The sequence below is a fragment of the Temnothorax americanus genome, unplaced genomic scaffold (assembly GCF_048541705.1).
Source record: "Temnothorax americanus isolate GAGA-0224 unplaced genomic scaffold, ASM4854170v1 Scaffold127, whole genome shotgun sequence".
NCBI lineage: Eukaryota > Metazoa > Arthropoda > Insecta > Hymenoptera > Formicidae > Temnothorax > Temnothorax americanus.
In genome coordinates this window covers 154,564-168,652 of record NW_027509261.1, presented here as the reverse complement: position 1 = coordinate 168,652, position 14,089 = coordinate 154,564, and the positions used below count along the sequence as shown (strand labels likewise).

The window sequence follows — 14,089 nt, the reverse complement described above, 5'->3', positions numbered from 1 at the left end:
TACCATCAACGCTCTTGTGCTTACGTCTGTTTAGACTAAAATCTGATTTCAATAGTTCTTACAAAAAATAGAATGTTTCTGATATTTTGGAATAAAATTTAGAGGGGGCCGAAAACCGGCTTTAAGGGCTCTTCCTTTATTTTTTTTTTCATGGTGATAATTTGCTATGATTTATTAAAGTTCCAGTTTTTTTTAACTGCATACAGTAAAAAGAAATTGAACAAATCACTTTTATTATGCTAAGGTACCATGCCGATACATGATGAACTAGAAAAGTTGACTGCGAAATTTTTGGGAGTGGAAGACGCCATAGTATTTGGAATGGGATTTGCCACAAACTCATTAAACCTACCTTCCTTGGTCAGCAAAGGTTGTCTGGTTCTTAGCGACGAGAAGAATCATGCTTCGCTTATTCTCGGACTACGACTATCTGGCGCAGTGACACAGATCTTCAAGCATAATAGTACGTATATTATGTAATAGTCAAATAGTCAACGCATAATTATCTACTGTTGAAAGTACAAAAAGCTCATGATCCACAGACGTGAAGCATTTAGAGGAATGTTTGAAGAAGGCTATTGTCTCCGGGCAGCCGAAAACTGGCGAACCTTGGAAGAAAATAGTTATCATTGTTGAAGGCGTTTATTCTATGGAAGGTTCAATCGTCCATTTACCCGAAATATTAGAGTTAAAAAAGAAATACAAAGTTCGTAAAAGTAACTTTGATTGTAATCTATTACTTCCTTTCTTTAAATTCTTATTACGATTAATATAAATTTTTTAATTGTCGAACAGGCCTACCTTTATGTGGATGAGGCACATAGCGCGGGAGCCATGGGAAAACATGGGAGAGGAGTTTGCGATTACTACGGTATTGACCCGCGCGAAGTAGATATACTCATGGGAACATTTACGAAAAGCTTTGGCTCGGCGGGTGGATATATAGCTGGAACAAGAGTAATATTTTAACGATCTTTCAACAGTCTCGACATATTTTAATACTTATCTGTAATCAGATCACGTTTGTTTCAGACATTGATAAATCATATAAGGATATATGGTCATGCACATACGTACGCGGCATCGATGTCCCCACCTGTTACGCAACAAATTATCACGTCTATGCGAATTATTGCAGGAGAAGATGGCACAGATGCTGGTGAAAAACGTATCAAACAGTTGGCTAAGAATACGAGATATTTTAGACGCAGATTGAATCAGATCGGAGTTATAATTTATGGAAACGAGGACTCACCCGTTGTGCCTATGCTAGTTTACTTATTCTCTAAGATCGGGTAAGTTAAGATATTATCTCTAAAATCCGAATCACTTCATTCTCTTTTTTTCTCTGTAATGTTTAATATAGCGCAGTGATCCGTACTCTGACGACCCGTAACATAGCAACCGTCGGCGTTGGATTCCCAGCAACGCCGTTGATGGAGGGCAGAATTAGATTTTGTCTTTCAGCCGCACACACAAAGGAACAATTAGATTATGTAAGTAATAGCTGGTAAACTAAAAGACTTGATATTTTAATCGCAATTTTTTTTATATCTCAGGTATTGTCGCATATTGAGGAGATTGCGGACATGTTAGGATTAAGATACTCGAGGAAACCTCGCACTCCTACGAAAATAGAATATTCCGACAGCGAAGCAGAATGACCTACCTCGTAGAGTAATAAATTGTTAGATAATACGTTTCTATGACGGGTCAAGATAGCTGAAAATTTTAAATATCGCCATAGCTCTAAATATAGTTCATCGCATCGTACAATACATTAAATGAGAAAGCTACATATATTATGATTATTACAACAATAAGCTAATGCTTACGTAAATTTCTCATTAAAAATATACGAGTGTAACGATTTATACATGAAGTTAAGAAATAACTGGAGGACGTATAATATGGGCAGGCTAAACCAGATAAATGCAAGGAAAGAAGGGGAATGAGATTAAAGTACATTACATCGTATATATGACTAAGACGAAATTTTTTGTTAGTTTTTTTTAACGTCGATCTTATGCCAAGAGAAGTGCTATTTACAAGCATTTTACAGAAATAGTATTTTGTTGTATTTTACGTAGGTTACAACTATAAACCTCAGAAATATGTCGCGCTTCGTTTGAAAAGATAATCACGAAATGACATTACCAATCAGATCTGTTGCTATTTGTCATTGTTCTTTCCATTTGCCTTTTATTCGAAATAAGGAATTACACTGCCTCCAGATATCTTCTTGCTTTTCACGATCTATACATATTGAACGAACAAACGAATTTGATCAATATCAAATGTCAATGAGTTATAATTGTACATACTGTTAATTTTATTTACTCATTCTCACAGTATTCACGCATAGTTGAAGAAATATTTTAAGATTATATTAAAGTACATTAAAAAAATTACATATACTAACTAAAGTTACTAAATTTTTATGACTGGCCATCTCTCTGGAATTGTCATATTACTGTAGAATCATTTAAGTTAGCATTTGTTTATTTTATTTCACACTTTATAGGAAACATTGATAAAGATTATGTATCAGAAAATTTAAATGTAGAGATAATCCAATATATAATGCATTATGTACTTCTTTTTTTATTATCATTCATAATTTTATACATATATATATGTATTTATAATATAGCATAATATGATGATTATATAATATTATGTATATTATATAATATACTTTTATATATTATATAATTAATTTTTACTTATATATTAATATTATACATATTTATTTATGTATATATGTATAAAATCATGAATAATATATATATATATATATATATATATATATATATATATATATTCATATCTTTTATATCACTGGAAAATGGAAAATATGCTTTACTTCCAGCCATTAAACAAATGTTTTATGCATATATACAAAAAACTATTTTTATGCACATTCCTTGTATCTAGTACTTGTATCTAGTACCTTGTATCTAGTACCTTGTATCTAATACCTTGTATCTAGTACTGGGATCGATTTCGTAATCAGTTTGTAGTAATCATTTCAGTTTCAAAAAATAGATTTTTGTAGATGGACGTAAATGCACATTTATATAATTAATATACAGGGTTGGGCAAAAATATGGAAACCCCTAAATTTTACGAAATACTATGCATTTTCGAGAAATATGTTTCAGACAAAAGTTGTATGGTTTCAAGTAACGCATTACATAGCAATATTAGTATGACCTTGAAGAGTGTTGTCAAGGTTACGTAAAGATCACCTTGAAATTTTTAAATAAAAACCCTAATTTTTTATTACATATTCTTGTAGCTTACCTCGAAAGCTTTTCAAAAGACTATAATAAAGTATTCTTTTATTAAGTACTTTTCAAGTTATGGAGCTTGGAAGTCACAGTATCTCCAGCATCAGCATTACCAAAAAGTAATAATCAAGAGGAGTTAGACCGAGGTGGCCAATCCTCTACTCCTTCATTTTGGTTTTTTTTTTATCCTATGGGGTGAGGGGGAGGGAGAGGGCGATTGGGTCATTGGAGGCTCTCATTGAACCCTTCCTAAGAGGATCTAATAAAGGGATTGGAGCCTCCAATGACCCAATTGCACTCCCCCTCTCCCTCCCTTCGCGCTGACCCTCTCTGGATCGACACTCTAAAAGGGTATAAAACGCAAGCGCCAGGATATTCAATGTCATTTTCTCACGCATAATCACGCGGGTAGTGTGATAGCGTTCAGAATAGAGCGCTCTGCTTCTGTCGAGGACTTTTGTCTTTTTAATTCGCAAATTAATAAATTAAAAATTAAACGTTTGGTTAAAAATGGCTAACAAATTATCGGAGCGTGGAAGAATCACTATCCTTGATGCGCGGGTGGTGATGATGAACGATCGTTTACTGATGTCGTTTGATTGTTTAATGACACGTATCCGAATCGTTAAATTAATAAGGCCACTGTTTTGAAAACATACGACGTTTTCATAAAAAGTCGCGTTAGGTCAGGCAGGCCATCTGCAACTAACAATGAGAAACAACAAAAAAATCCCCGCGTGCGTCTCTTAATAAAGCAGCCCAAGCTCACGATACAGCTCCCAGGTCTGTACACAGAATTTAAAAAATAAATAAATAAATTACATCCGTAATTGCAATACGTTCAAGAATTGCAAGACGGAGATGATGAGCGTCGTATACGCTTCTGTGTAAGAATGATGGAATAGATGACTGGCCCAACTTCCCTTATCAAATTGTTCTTACAGACGAGGCAACGTGACGTTCACGTTGATGGGAGAGGTTAATAATCAAAATTTTCGTTTCTGATCAGATGAAAATCCGAATTACGTGCGGGAAACTCACACGCAATACCCACAAAAAATAAATGTATGGTGTGGTATGATAGATGGTCATTTGATAGGGCCGTTTTTTTTTTTCGAGGAAAACCTTAATGCTTAGAGGTACGAGAAAGGTACTTGTAGATGAAGTAATTCCAGCCATACGAAATGTTTTTCCAAATAACTTCAAAGAAATATGGTTTCAGCATGATAGAGCTTCTCATTTTGGTGCAAGACCACGTCAAATTTTAAATGAAGTTTTCCCACGAAGGTGGATAGGAAGAAGGAACCGAGGAGAAGGAGAAGAGCATTGGCCACCTCGGTCAGATCTAACTCATCTTGATTATTACCTTTGGGGCTACCTGAAGAGTGACGTTTACGAAACAAAACCTAAAAACATCTAAGAATTGAGGCAGCGAATAAGAAATGAAGCGGCCTTGTTACCAGCTGAATCGAATCGTAGAGCCATGTTTGCATTCTATCAAAGATTGGCATACTGTCAGAAAGTCAATGGGAGCCACTTTCAGAATTTATTCTAAACCACCAAAAAGATACACCAGAAAAAGAGAAATAGCAGAAATGTTTTACATTATAAAGTTCCATGACACCATGCATAACGCACGCACACACGCACGCGCAGAAATGTAAATCCGACCGTGCAACCTTTACGCGGTATACCTTGTTATAATGCTGATGCCGATGATACTGTGACTTCCAAGCTCCATAACTTGAAAAGTACTTAATAAAAGAATACTTTATTATAGTATTTTGAAAAGCTTTCGAGGTAAGCTATACAAGAGTAATAAAAAATTAAGGTTTTTATTTAAAAATTTCAAGGTGATCTTTACGTAACCTTGACAACACTCTTCAAGGTCATACTGTTACGTACTGATATTGTTATGTAATGCGTTACTTGAAACCATACAACTTTTGTTTGAAACATTTTTCTCGAAAATGCATAGTTTTCGTAAAATTTAGTTTAATATTTTCCTTTGAATGGAATCAAGTAAGAATTTAAATCGAGCAACGTAACATTAATCATGTTGAATTAGGTGTAAATAAAATTATGAGCTTTGAGAACTGATTATTAATGTAAATTTCAACATTTGTTAAAATTGGTTTCCTAATCTTACTTCAATAAAAATTATACACACATATATGATACATATCAACAAGATTTCTATCTTTTTAAGTACCTAAATGTCTTACGTTTATCTTTGACACAGCTTCTTAAAATTTTGATATTGGACATGGGTTTTTTTATAATAAGATAAGTTAAAAATTTTCTTTGGTATACTGACTTTAAACAAGAGATAATACATAACAATGATGACACAGACAACGGAATAATAAAAAATATTTCAAATTTATTACTCCGTTAAATATTCAATGACTGTTGTTGGAATTCCATTTTCATTTCATTAAGCATACTGCCACTTTTGTAATATAATGATCTCATAATATTTATCAAAATATATGTGACTGATAAATCAAATTGTCACGATATTAGAATATAGCATAAAAGAGAATTTCAATTACTTTTTAATCTCGCTGTCATAGTTATAAAGTAAAAAATATACAAAATGTATCATAAATATAAAAAATACGATCTTTGCCGTGTAATATATTCGTATTGATTACGATACAATGTAAAATATCGCAAATTTATTGTTCCTTATTACTAGGGCTTATACTATACATGCATACTTGAATGAATCATGTGGCCAAATTGTGTTCTAACAGATCGAAACGAAACACAAGCTGTCAAAAATACGAACAATTCAAACACTTTTAACGGAAATAACTGAACTGCTTGCTCGCAATTTACAGTAGGTAAAGTACAAATATTCAAAGTTGAGACATCAAAGAAAATCCAAGCAAATAAGACTAATCAATTTTTGCCTGGTTTTTAAATATATCGTCTTATTTTATGTTACTATTCTACCTAATTCCGAATCGAATTGTTGAAGTGTATATTCAGACTTGAATAATCTGAACAATTTAAGATTCGAGTTTTATAATTCGAATTACTTGAATTGCTCAATCATCAGAAAATTCTGAGCGTTACTTTGTTACTATACGAAATAATACGAACAAATAAAAAGGCACATGTGTTTATTAATACCTGTAAATTTCATTAAAATTTAGCATTTTATATTTATAGAGAAACACTAGGTACATATTTTTTTATGGTAATTAAAATTTTGGTACAATAGCGCCAACTGAATATACAAATGAGCTGTTTAGGTATATCTTGTTAATCATTTGTAATTATGTTACACACTGACACCGCACGCATTTGATGTTGTTTTCATATGTGAGCGATAGAGCATTCTTGTATGATCATTTGTTTTTTGCTTATCACAAACGAAAGGTGTACTATTACGTCACTATATTACGTTACTATATTACGTCACTCGTTCGCAATCTCTAATCTATATGAGAAGATATCGCTACGTCATCAGTTGCGAAAATTAATCGCGTTAATACTGCAATGTGCAAACCTCTGTATAATATTTAAGTGCTTATATATATACATACCAAACATATATTTGCATTTTGAAAAAGAAAAATTAAATAGACTTAATTCTATGATTGCTCATTAATCATAAGCAAATTGTTAGTATGTTTACTAACAGATTGGAGACATATTTAAACGTAAATTATAATAAATGAGCGAGAACTGTATCTATATTAAGCTTGCTGTTCTGAGCAGAATTTGCGGATATAATATGATACGGTATATTGAAATTGCAGAAATCAATTTACTAAAACGGTTTTGAACGCAGTTCAAAGGCAAATTGGAAGCAAATTCTGTTGAGATTCTGCTAATCTACTCCCGTTATATTTTATTGAAAAATTGCTATATTTCGAACAACGATATTGTATGTCTTGCATTAAATCTGTAGCCTTTTGGCTGAGACAATTTGTACTAAACACTTTCCAAAATTTCTTTAACATATTTAGCTATCTAGGTTTCACACTTATAGTCTGTTACACAAGAGCATATGGACGATTATTTTTATTGTCTTCAAATTAAAATTTTTTAAAACAATTATTAGATTTTTGAATAATTATATTTTCATGATCTCTCACGTAATATAAAATTATGAGTCAAGGTTGAAACTATTATTATCACAAAATACATTAAAAAGCGACAAGTATGGGCTAAGCCATATCATTCGAAATTGGAGCAATATGATACTTACTCGTTTTGGACATGGATTCCTAAATGAAAAGCTCAGAATAACGCTGCCAAGCAATGACAGATGTTGCAATAATAGAACTATATACAAAATTTTATATTTAAAGCAATAATATGATCACTCACATGACTGTTACAGACTGTATATTATCGGACACTTGGATACTAATAGCTTAGAATACTATAAACTTTAAAAAGATCTAGTTAATACTTGCTTACAAATATAGAAATAATGCATATAATATAGCATCTTTATGATTCGTAAAATTTATCAAATTTTAATATTCTTACAATTTTAATTCTTTTACCTTTTAAGAGTTAGAAATAGTTTTGAAATATGTTATAATAAAACTAACTTTTTAAGACAAATGATATTTATTAAATTCTCTCTGTAGTCCCTTATTGCCATTTTAGATTATAATGTTAGAAATGAAAAATCGTATAAATTTTTTTTACGTTATATATTGAGATAAATTTCGTTTGCATGTAATTCATATAAAGTAAATTTATAGATGTATATATTTACAGATTTATCAAGATTGTAAATCTTGATAAATTCATAAAAATTTTTTTCCAAATATTCTGGGAACATAAGGTATGAATTTTACACGCGCACACGCGTGACGTATATTAGACAAATTTAGATAATTACTATATAATTAAATTATATACATATATATACATAATATATAATTATATAATAAATTACATACAATAATATGTTAGATAATTACTAAATAATTAAATTAAAATAGTTTTTGTTATGTTAAGTACATTTTATCATTCATACTATTACACGTGGTGGTATGCGAAGAAACGAATTTATTTCGATATATGGTACAATAAGTAAAATTTATTTTTTTTACTTCAAACATCATGATCCAATATAGTTGCAGTAAGGGATCTCGAGTCTTATATAATTATTCTGTAACGTTTCAATTATATTATTTTTATGTCTCCAACTAAAGTAATTTACATTCTATAAATATGTATTAAATATGTGTATTAAACTTTTCGCTGAATGAGGCTATTTAATGATACAAAATGTATTACGTTGAACGAATTTCAATTTAATCTTGCGTTAAACAAGGGTATGTAATAAGAAATTCTTGACAATCCAATAAATACAAAATGCAATCAATATGAACAATATAGTTACGTTTAGCTGTGCATTTAATGCGAAACATGCTTCTATTCTAACTAAGTGACTCTAGATGAGGATGTCAGACAAATCACTGATCAACTGAAAAATGAAGGTAGATTGGGTCAAACTGAAAAGAAAAGTCATGTTGCCATTTTGCAAAATTTGCAATAGTTATTAAGTGCTTTATTAAAACGTCTGAGCGAATGAGCGTATGAGAAGCAGTAGACCGGACTGGTAGGCATGTAAAATGTTTTAAAAAATAAATGTTTGTTCCGCCAATAATGTTTTACAAAAAATAATATATTCCATCGACAGCAATTGGCAAAAAATATACATATACTTCACGACGTTTCAACCCAGGATTCGGGTCCTTATATTAAGTGATCTGACAAAACAAAAACAACAAGCGCGAGGTCAAATAACAAAGTCAATAAGTTAAAAATTAATAATTTAAAAGTTGAAAGTTAAAATTTTCCAAAAGTATAAAAGAAGTTTCTTTTAAGTCAATGCGAAAAATTCTTAAGGCGCAAAAAATGCATACTTGATGAGAAAACGAGTACCATCGTCGGCACATTCTCAGTACTAGTGCTTATAAAATTTTGGCAAAAACATCACAAATAAGAGGCTAGAAAATTAATAAATAATAGAAGTGATGTTCAAGTCCAAGAAAATTAAAGGGAGAGTACTTATTTACACAGAGAATGTCCAACGACGGCGCCAAAAGGTTAGCATTGCGTATCATGCTGACGAGTTACAAGTTACCATACGGATCGCAATTCTCTCGAGCCACAGCGGCGACACATGTTCACGCAATGGGAGTCAGGAACGAACTGACAGTTTCGTACATATTAAACGTTTACAAAGTTATCAGAGTACCCAACAGCAGAGAAACAAAACAATTAACCTTTTGGCGCCGTCGTTGGACATTCTCTGTGTAAATAAGTACTCTCCCTTTAATTTTCTTGGACTTAAACATCACTTCTATTATTTATTAATTTTCTAGCCTCTCATTTGTGATGTTTCTGCCAAAATTGCATAAGCACTAGTACTGAGAATGTGCCGACGATGGTACTCGTTTTCTCATCAGGTATGAATTTTTTGCGCCTTAAGAATTTTTCGCACTTCTTTTATACTTTTGGAAAATTTTAACTTTCAACTCTTAAATTATTAATTTTTACGCTTGTTGTTTTTGTTTTGTCAGATCATTTGATAAGGACCCGAATCCTGGGTTGAAACGTCGTGAAGTATATGTATATTTTTTGCCAATTGCTGTCGATGGAATATATTATTTTTTGTAAAATATTTTAGTTAAATCTCTTAGCAGGATAAGCATCATCTGATTGTAAGAGGTGGAGTCACGCAGCGAGTGGCGAACAAATATGATACGCGAACGCGTGACACGACCACACACAAGAAACTATGGTTCACCTCTTTCTATCAGATGATACCTTGCTAAAAGATCTAATAACTAAATCATTTTACATGCTTATCAAGTCTGACCTATCGGTTATGATGCGTTCATTTGCTCAGACGGTTTAATTAATCACTCAATAACTATTGCGAATTTTGCAAATAATACACGACTTTTCTTTTCAGTTTGCTCCAATCTACTTTCTCCTTTGGATTAATCAGTAACTTGTCAGACACCCCATATATGGATCAGATTGTGCAAATATGTGTTACATTTAATACAAAGAAATTTTGAATCTTGTATAATGTAAATATCTCATTCGATATAATCGCATTGAATTTAAATTGGGTAATTATGTATATCTAATCTTAAATATAATATGGTAATAATATTAACCCTTAAAGGTTACATCTTAAGTCTCAACCACTTGAAACTCTTCAAAAATTAATGTTTTTGGACAATTTAATATTAATTATTGGCAATTTTTCTAATTCTATTATATTTTTTAGTCTTTTCTATCCCTATTTAATATATAATTCTTAAGATTTAGTTGATTAAATCCAGCTTTATACGCAATCAAAGGTCCATATGTGAGGTTTATATATAGACTATGTAGCCTTTAAGAGTTAAGCTTTGTTTTTTCCTAGCCGCATCTTCTTACACTTTCCGTAGTTTTAGACTATTTTTTACAAGGTGTACACTTTTATTATAATTATAATAATAATTATTATTATTATTTTAGATAATCCTTCACAATTTTTGCATGATTTTTTATTGCAAATATGTACATGAAAGTGTAAGAAATATCGCATGTACAAATTAATCGCCATAAGTCGATACTTTTTAATTAGCACATATTTAAACTGTATCAGCATCGTGCTTTAAGCAAAATATTATTTTGTAAAGTGAAAAGGGTGTTTTATATTAGGAGACTAAAAGAGATAGTTTTAAAGTTTAAAGGTCGTTAAAAAGTGAATGAGAAATATCGATTAGAAAGTTGTTGGGTCGCCCGTTTTCTCAACATTTCACGATTTGCAATGTATACATTCCTAATGATCGACAATGCTATTTTTGTAATTAGCAGAGCAAACGCTTATAGCAAAATATATTATTGTCATTACTACGAACGACTGTGATTTACTCTAAAACCTTTTCCTATATATTTTACTAGATATGTGTGTGTACATACACGGTAGGGGAGATCGGGGCAAACTTGACACTAGGCTTTTTGCCAATTTAACCCTCGGAGAACACACAAGGTCAATTTGACCCTGTTTTTTTTTTTGCCAGAAAAAATTTTAGCCAGAAATATTAAAAATAAAAAAAATATTTTATTTGTAAATTACTTTTTTTTTTAAAGAATACTCTGGGTCAGTCTGACCCTACACACACTTTGATCGTCCACCATTTTAAATTGACGACTGCGATCAACTTGAAAAAATTTCCAGATGTAGCGGAACATTGTTAAATCAATTAATATAAATAAAAAGTGCCGTTAAAATTATTTACATATTTAAAAAAATTAAAAAACAATTTTTTCAATTTTTTTTTTATTTTTTTTAAATATGTAAATAATTTCAACGACACTTTTTATTTATATCATTTAATTTAACAATGTTCCACTACATCTGGAAATTTTTTCAAGCTGATCGCACTCGTCAATTTAAAATGGTGGACGATCAAAGTGTGTGTAGGGTCAGATTGACCCAGAGTGTTTTCCGTGAATGAAAAAATAGACATGTTCTCCGAAAGTTAAATCTATCGTAGAAACTTGCCTTTCCTACTGTAAATGCGTCTTTATGTGCCAGTATTATCAACGGAATTTGGTGACATTTTGAGTTATGGTGTAATTTTTAGCGCGACATAATAGCGTTTTTGATGGTAAAAAGTAATTTTTCTGATCTCTCGAAAATTTTTACTCATTAATTCATCGAGCTTGCAAATCTACCGGTAAGTGATTTACTGGTATTTAAATTTTTGATGGAAAATTCGATGCTCTACACGAATTCGATAATACTTTTTGCATATTTTCAAAATTTTTATATTTTTAAAGTGACAAAAGTGAAAAACGACGTTCGGGGTAAAGTCGACACCACGCCGTTTTATCGGCTCCCAATAGCAAACGATGCTTGTCATACAGCTATATGGTCAATGACAAATGTGTGCGCACGTCTAATCATGAATTTACTTGCATATAAATTGTTTTTCAGACATGAGTTTAGATGAAAATAATTGAATTTTCAAAAATTTTTGTTCTCATTATTTCCAATGATTGTTTTACTTAAGGTAGTCCTTTTGTGAGAATAAGTATTAGATATATAGGTATCTAAATTTAATATATGTTAAATATAAAGTAATAAGGGGCATGTGTACAAAAAATCAGGTGAGGTTACCGACACTTTACAAGAAATAAGTCATTCTAAATGTGCGTTCGCGAAGCGTGCTATTTTGTCATTCTATCCTTGTTTATATCTAATGAACGAGAAAGATAGAATGATGCAAATTGCCACGGCCGAGGTTTTCAACAAATAATACATGGTACTTAGCGATTAGATGAATACATTATTAATGTCTTAAAATGTTCCCTGAAGTTTCCGGATTTCGTACATACCTTGAAAATAAGGCTTGCCGAATGTTTTGCTCCCCGATATATAATAAGGTTAAATAAGTAGTAGATCCAATCGCATATTGCTTTACTCGTGGCTGCGCTCGGAAACGTCACCCGAGCGCACACGAGCACAATCCCCTCTTCTTCTATCTCAGCAAGTTAGAAGGGGAAGGGAGCACACCCGAGTGACGCTTCCGAACGCAGCCCGTACCGTCATGACTGACCTAAATCGAGTCCAACCGCACTATTATGATATTTTTTTAATTAGTAAATAATTAAATACGATTAAATCGTGCGTGTAAAATCATGTTATATTATTATCATTATTGGGATGTTATGTAATGTTTGTCAATATGTTTGTTTTCAATTACCTCATGACGGACTGTTACTTCCCAGACAGCACACAATATCCTATGGATGTCCATATTATGTCCAGAATGCCTATGGACGTTATATGAATATTTATAGGATATTGGTGCTATCGGGGTTGCTGTGTCGGCGAAAGGACTACCTTAATTCCGAATTTTTGTACTTTCTAAATACGATAAACAATGTTTAGTTTCAGACAATAAAAAATAAGTTTCAGATCAAATTGTGTCGATCAGCAAAGTATCGAATTGCCTTGGCATTTTTCAATTTCAAAATTTGTCAGACAGAATTCTTAAATTTCTAAGTTTAGGGGATAGATTCGCTCTTCCTATTAATCCCAAGGATAAAATAGATCGCGTACAGACGGTTGTAGACATAATCAAGAATTTTGAGTGATAATGCGTATAAGATTGACAAAGATCTGTTGGAAGAAGCACGTATCCGTATAGCCAATTCACTATATAAATTTTTAAGTAATGACAAACACATCAACTACATAGACAGATACATTTTACATGAATTCAATTACTGCGTAAAGTTTCTTCGTGAGAATGATGATGTCTTTGTTACTAAAGCCAACAAAGGCCAGGTAACTGCGTAATTATAAATAAGACCATGTATCTTAATCAAATGACCGATTTGCTCAATGATAGTTTTACAGAGAAAAAATTAAATAAGGATCCAATAAAAAGAACAAAGATTAACGAACTAATTAAAACTTGGTATAATAAAGACATCATCTGCAGTGAGCAGGCATATAAACAATTCAATTGCACTAATGAGAATCTCCCACGTTGTTATGGACTACCGAAAATACATAAATGGCTTCCCACTCCAAATTATCGTTTCCACGTTTGGGAGTCCATTGTATGGCGTGGCTAGATTATTACACGATATTCTTGACCAATCTGTGCCTAAACTTCGTTCACATGTCAAGGACAATTGGTCTTTCATCAAAATGATTAGCGGTGCGAGAATTTAGGATGATAATGTATTGGTTTCGTTAGATGTGACTGCACTTTTTACTAATATTCCAAAAGACC

General features: G+C 31.8%; 1 protein-coding gene and 1 pseudogene across 2 annotated transcripts in view; both read left to right on the top strand.

The window, feature by feature from the left end:
• The window catches only part of Lace (serine palmitoyltransferase long chain base subunit), a 51,161-nt gene extending 48,542 nt beyond the window's left edge, over positions 1-2,619 (top strand). For both annotated transcript variants that reach the window (XM_077399479.1, XM_077399478.1), the window contains 6 exons: positions 245-463; positions 543-706; positions 796-957; positions 1,033-1,295; positions 1,367-1,496; positions 1,560-2,619. In XM_077399479.1, the coding sequence (XP_077255605.1) occupies positions 245-463; positions 543-706; positions 796-957; positions 1,033-1,295; positions 1,367-1,496; positions 1,560-1,664 (1,043 nt within the window). In that variant the 3' untranslated portion in view covers positions 1,665-2,619. The remainder of the gene's footprint in view (positions 1-244; positions 464-542; positions 707-795; positions 958-1,032; positions 1,296-1,366; positions 1,497-1,559) is intronic.
• Positions 2,620-2,807: 188 nt separating this feature from the next.
• Positions 2,808-11,196, top strand: LOC143893752 (uncharacterized; annotated as a pseudogene).
• The last annotated feature ends 2,893 nt before the right edge of the window (positions 11,197-14,089 follow it).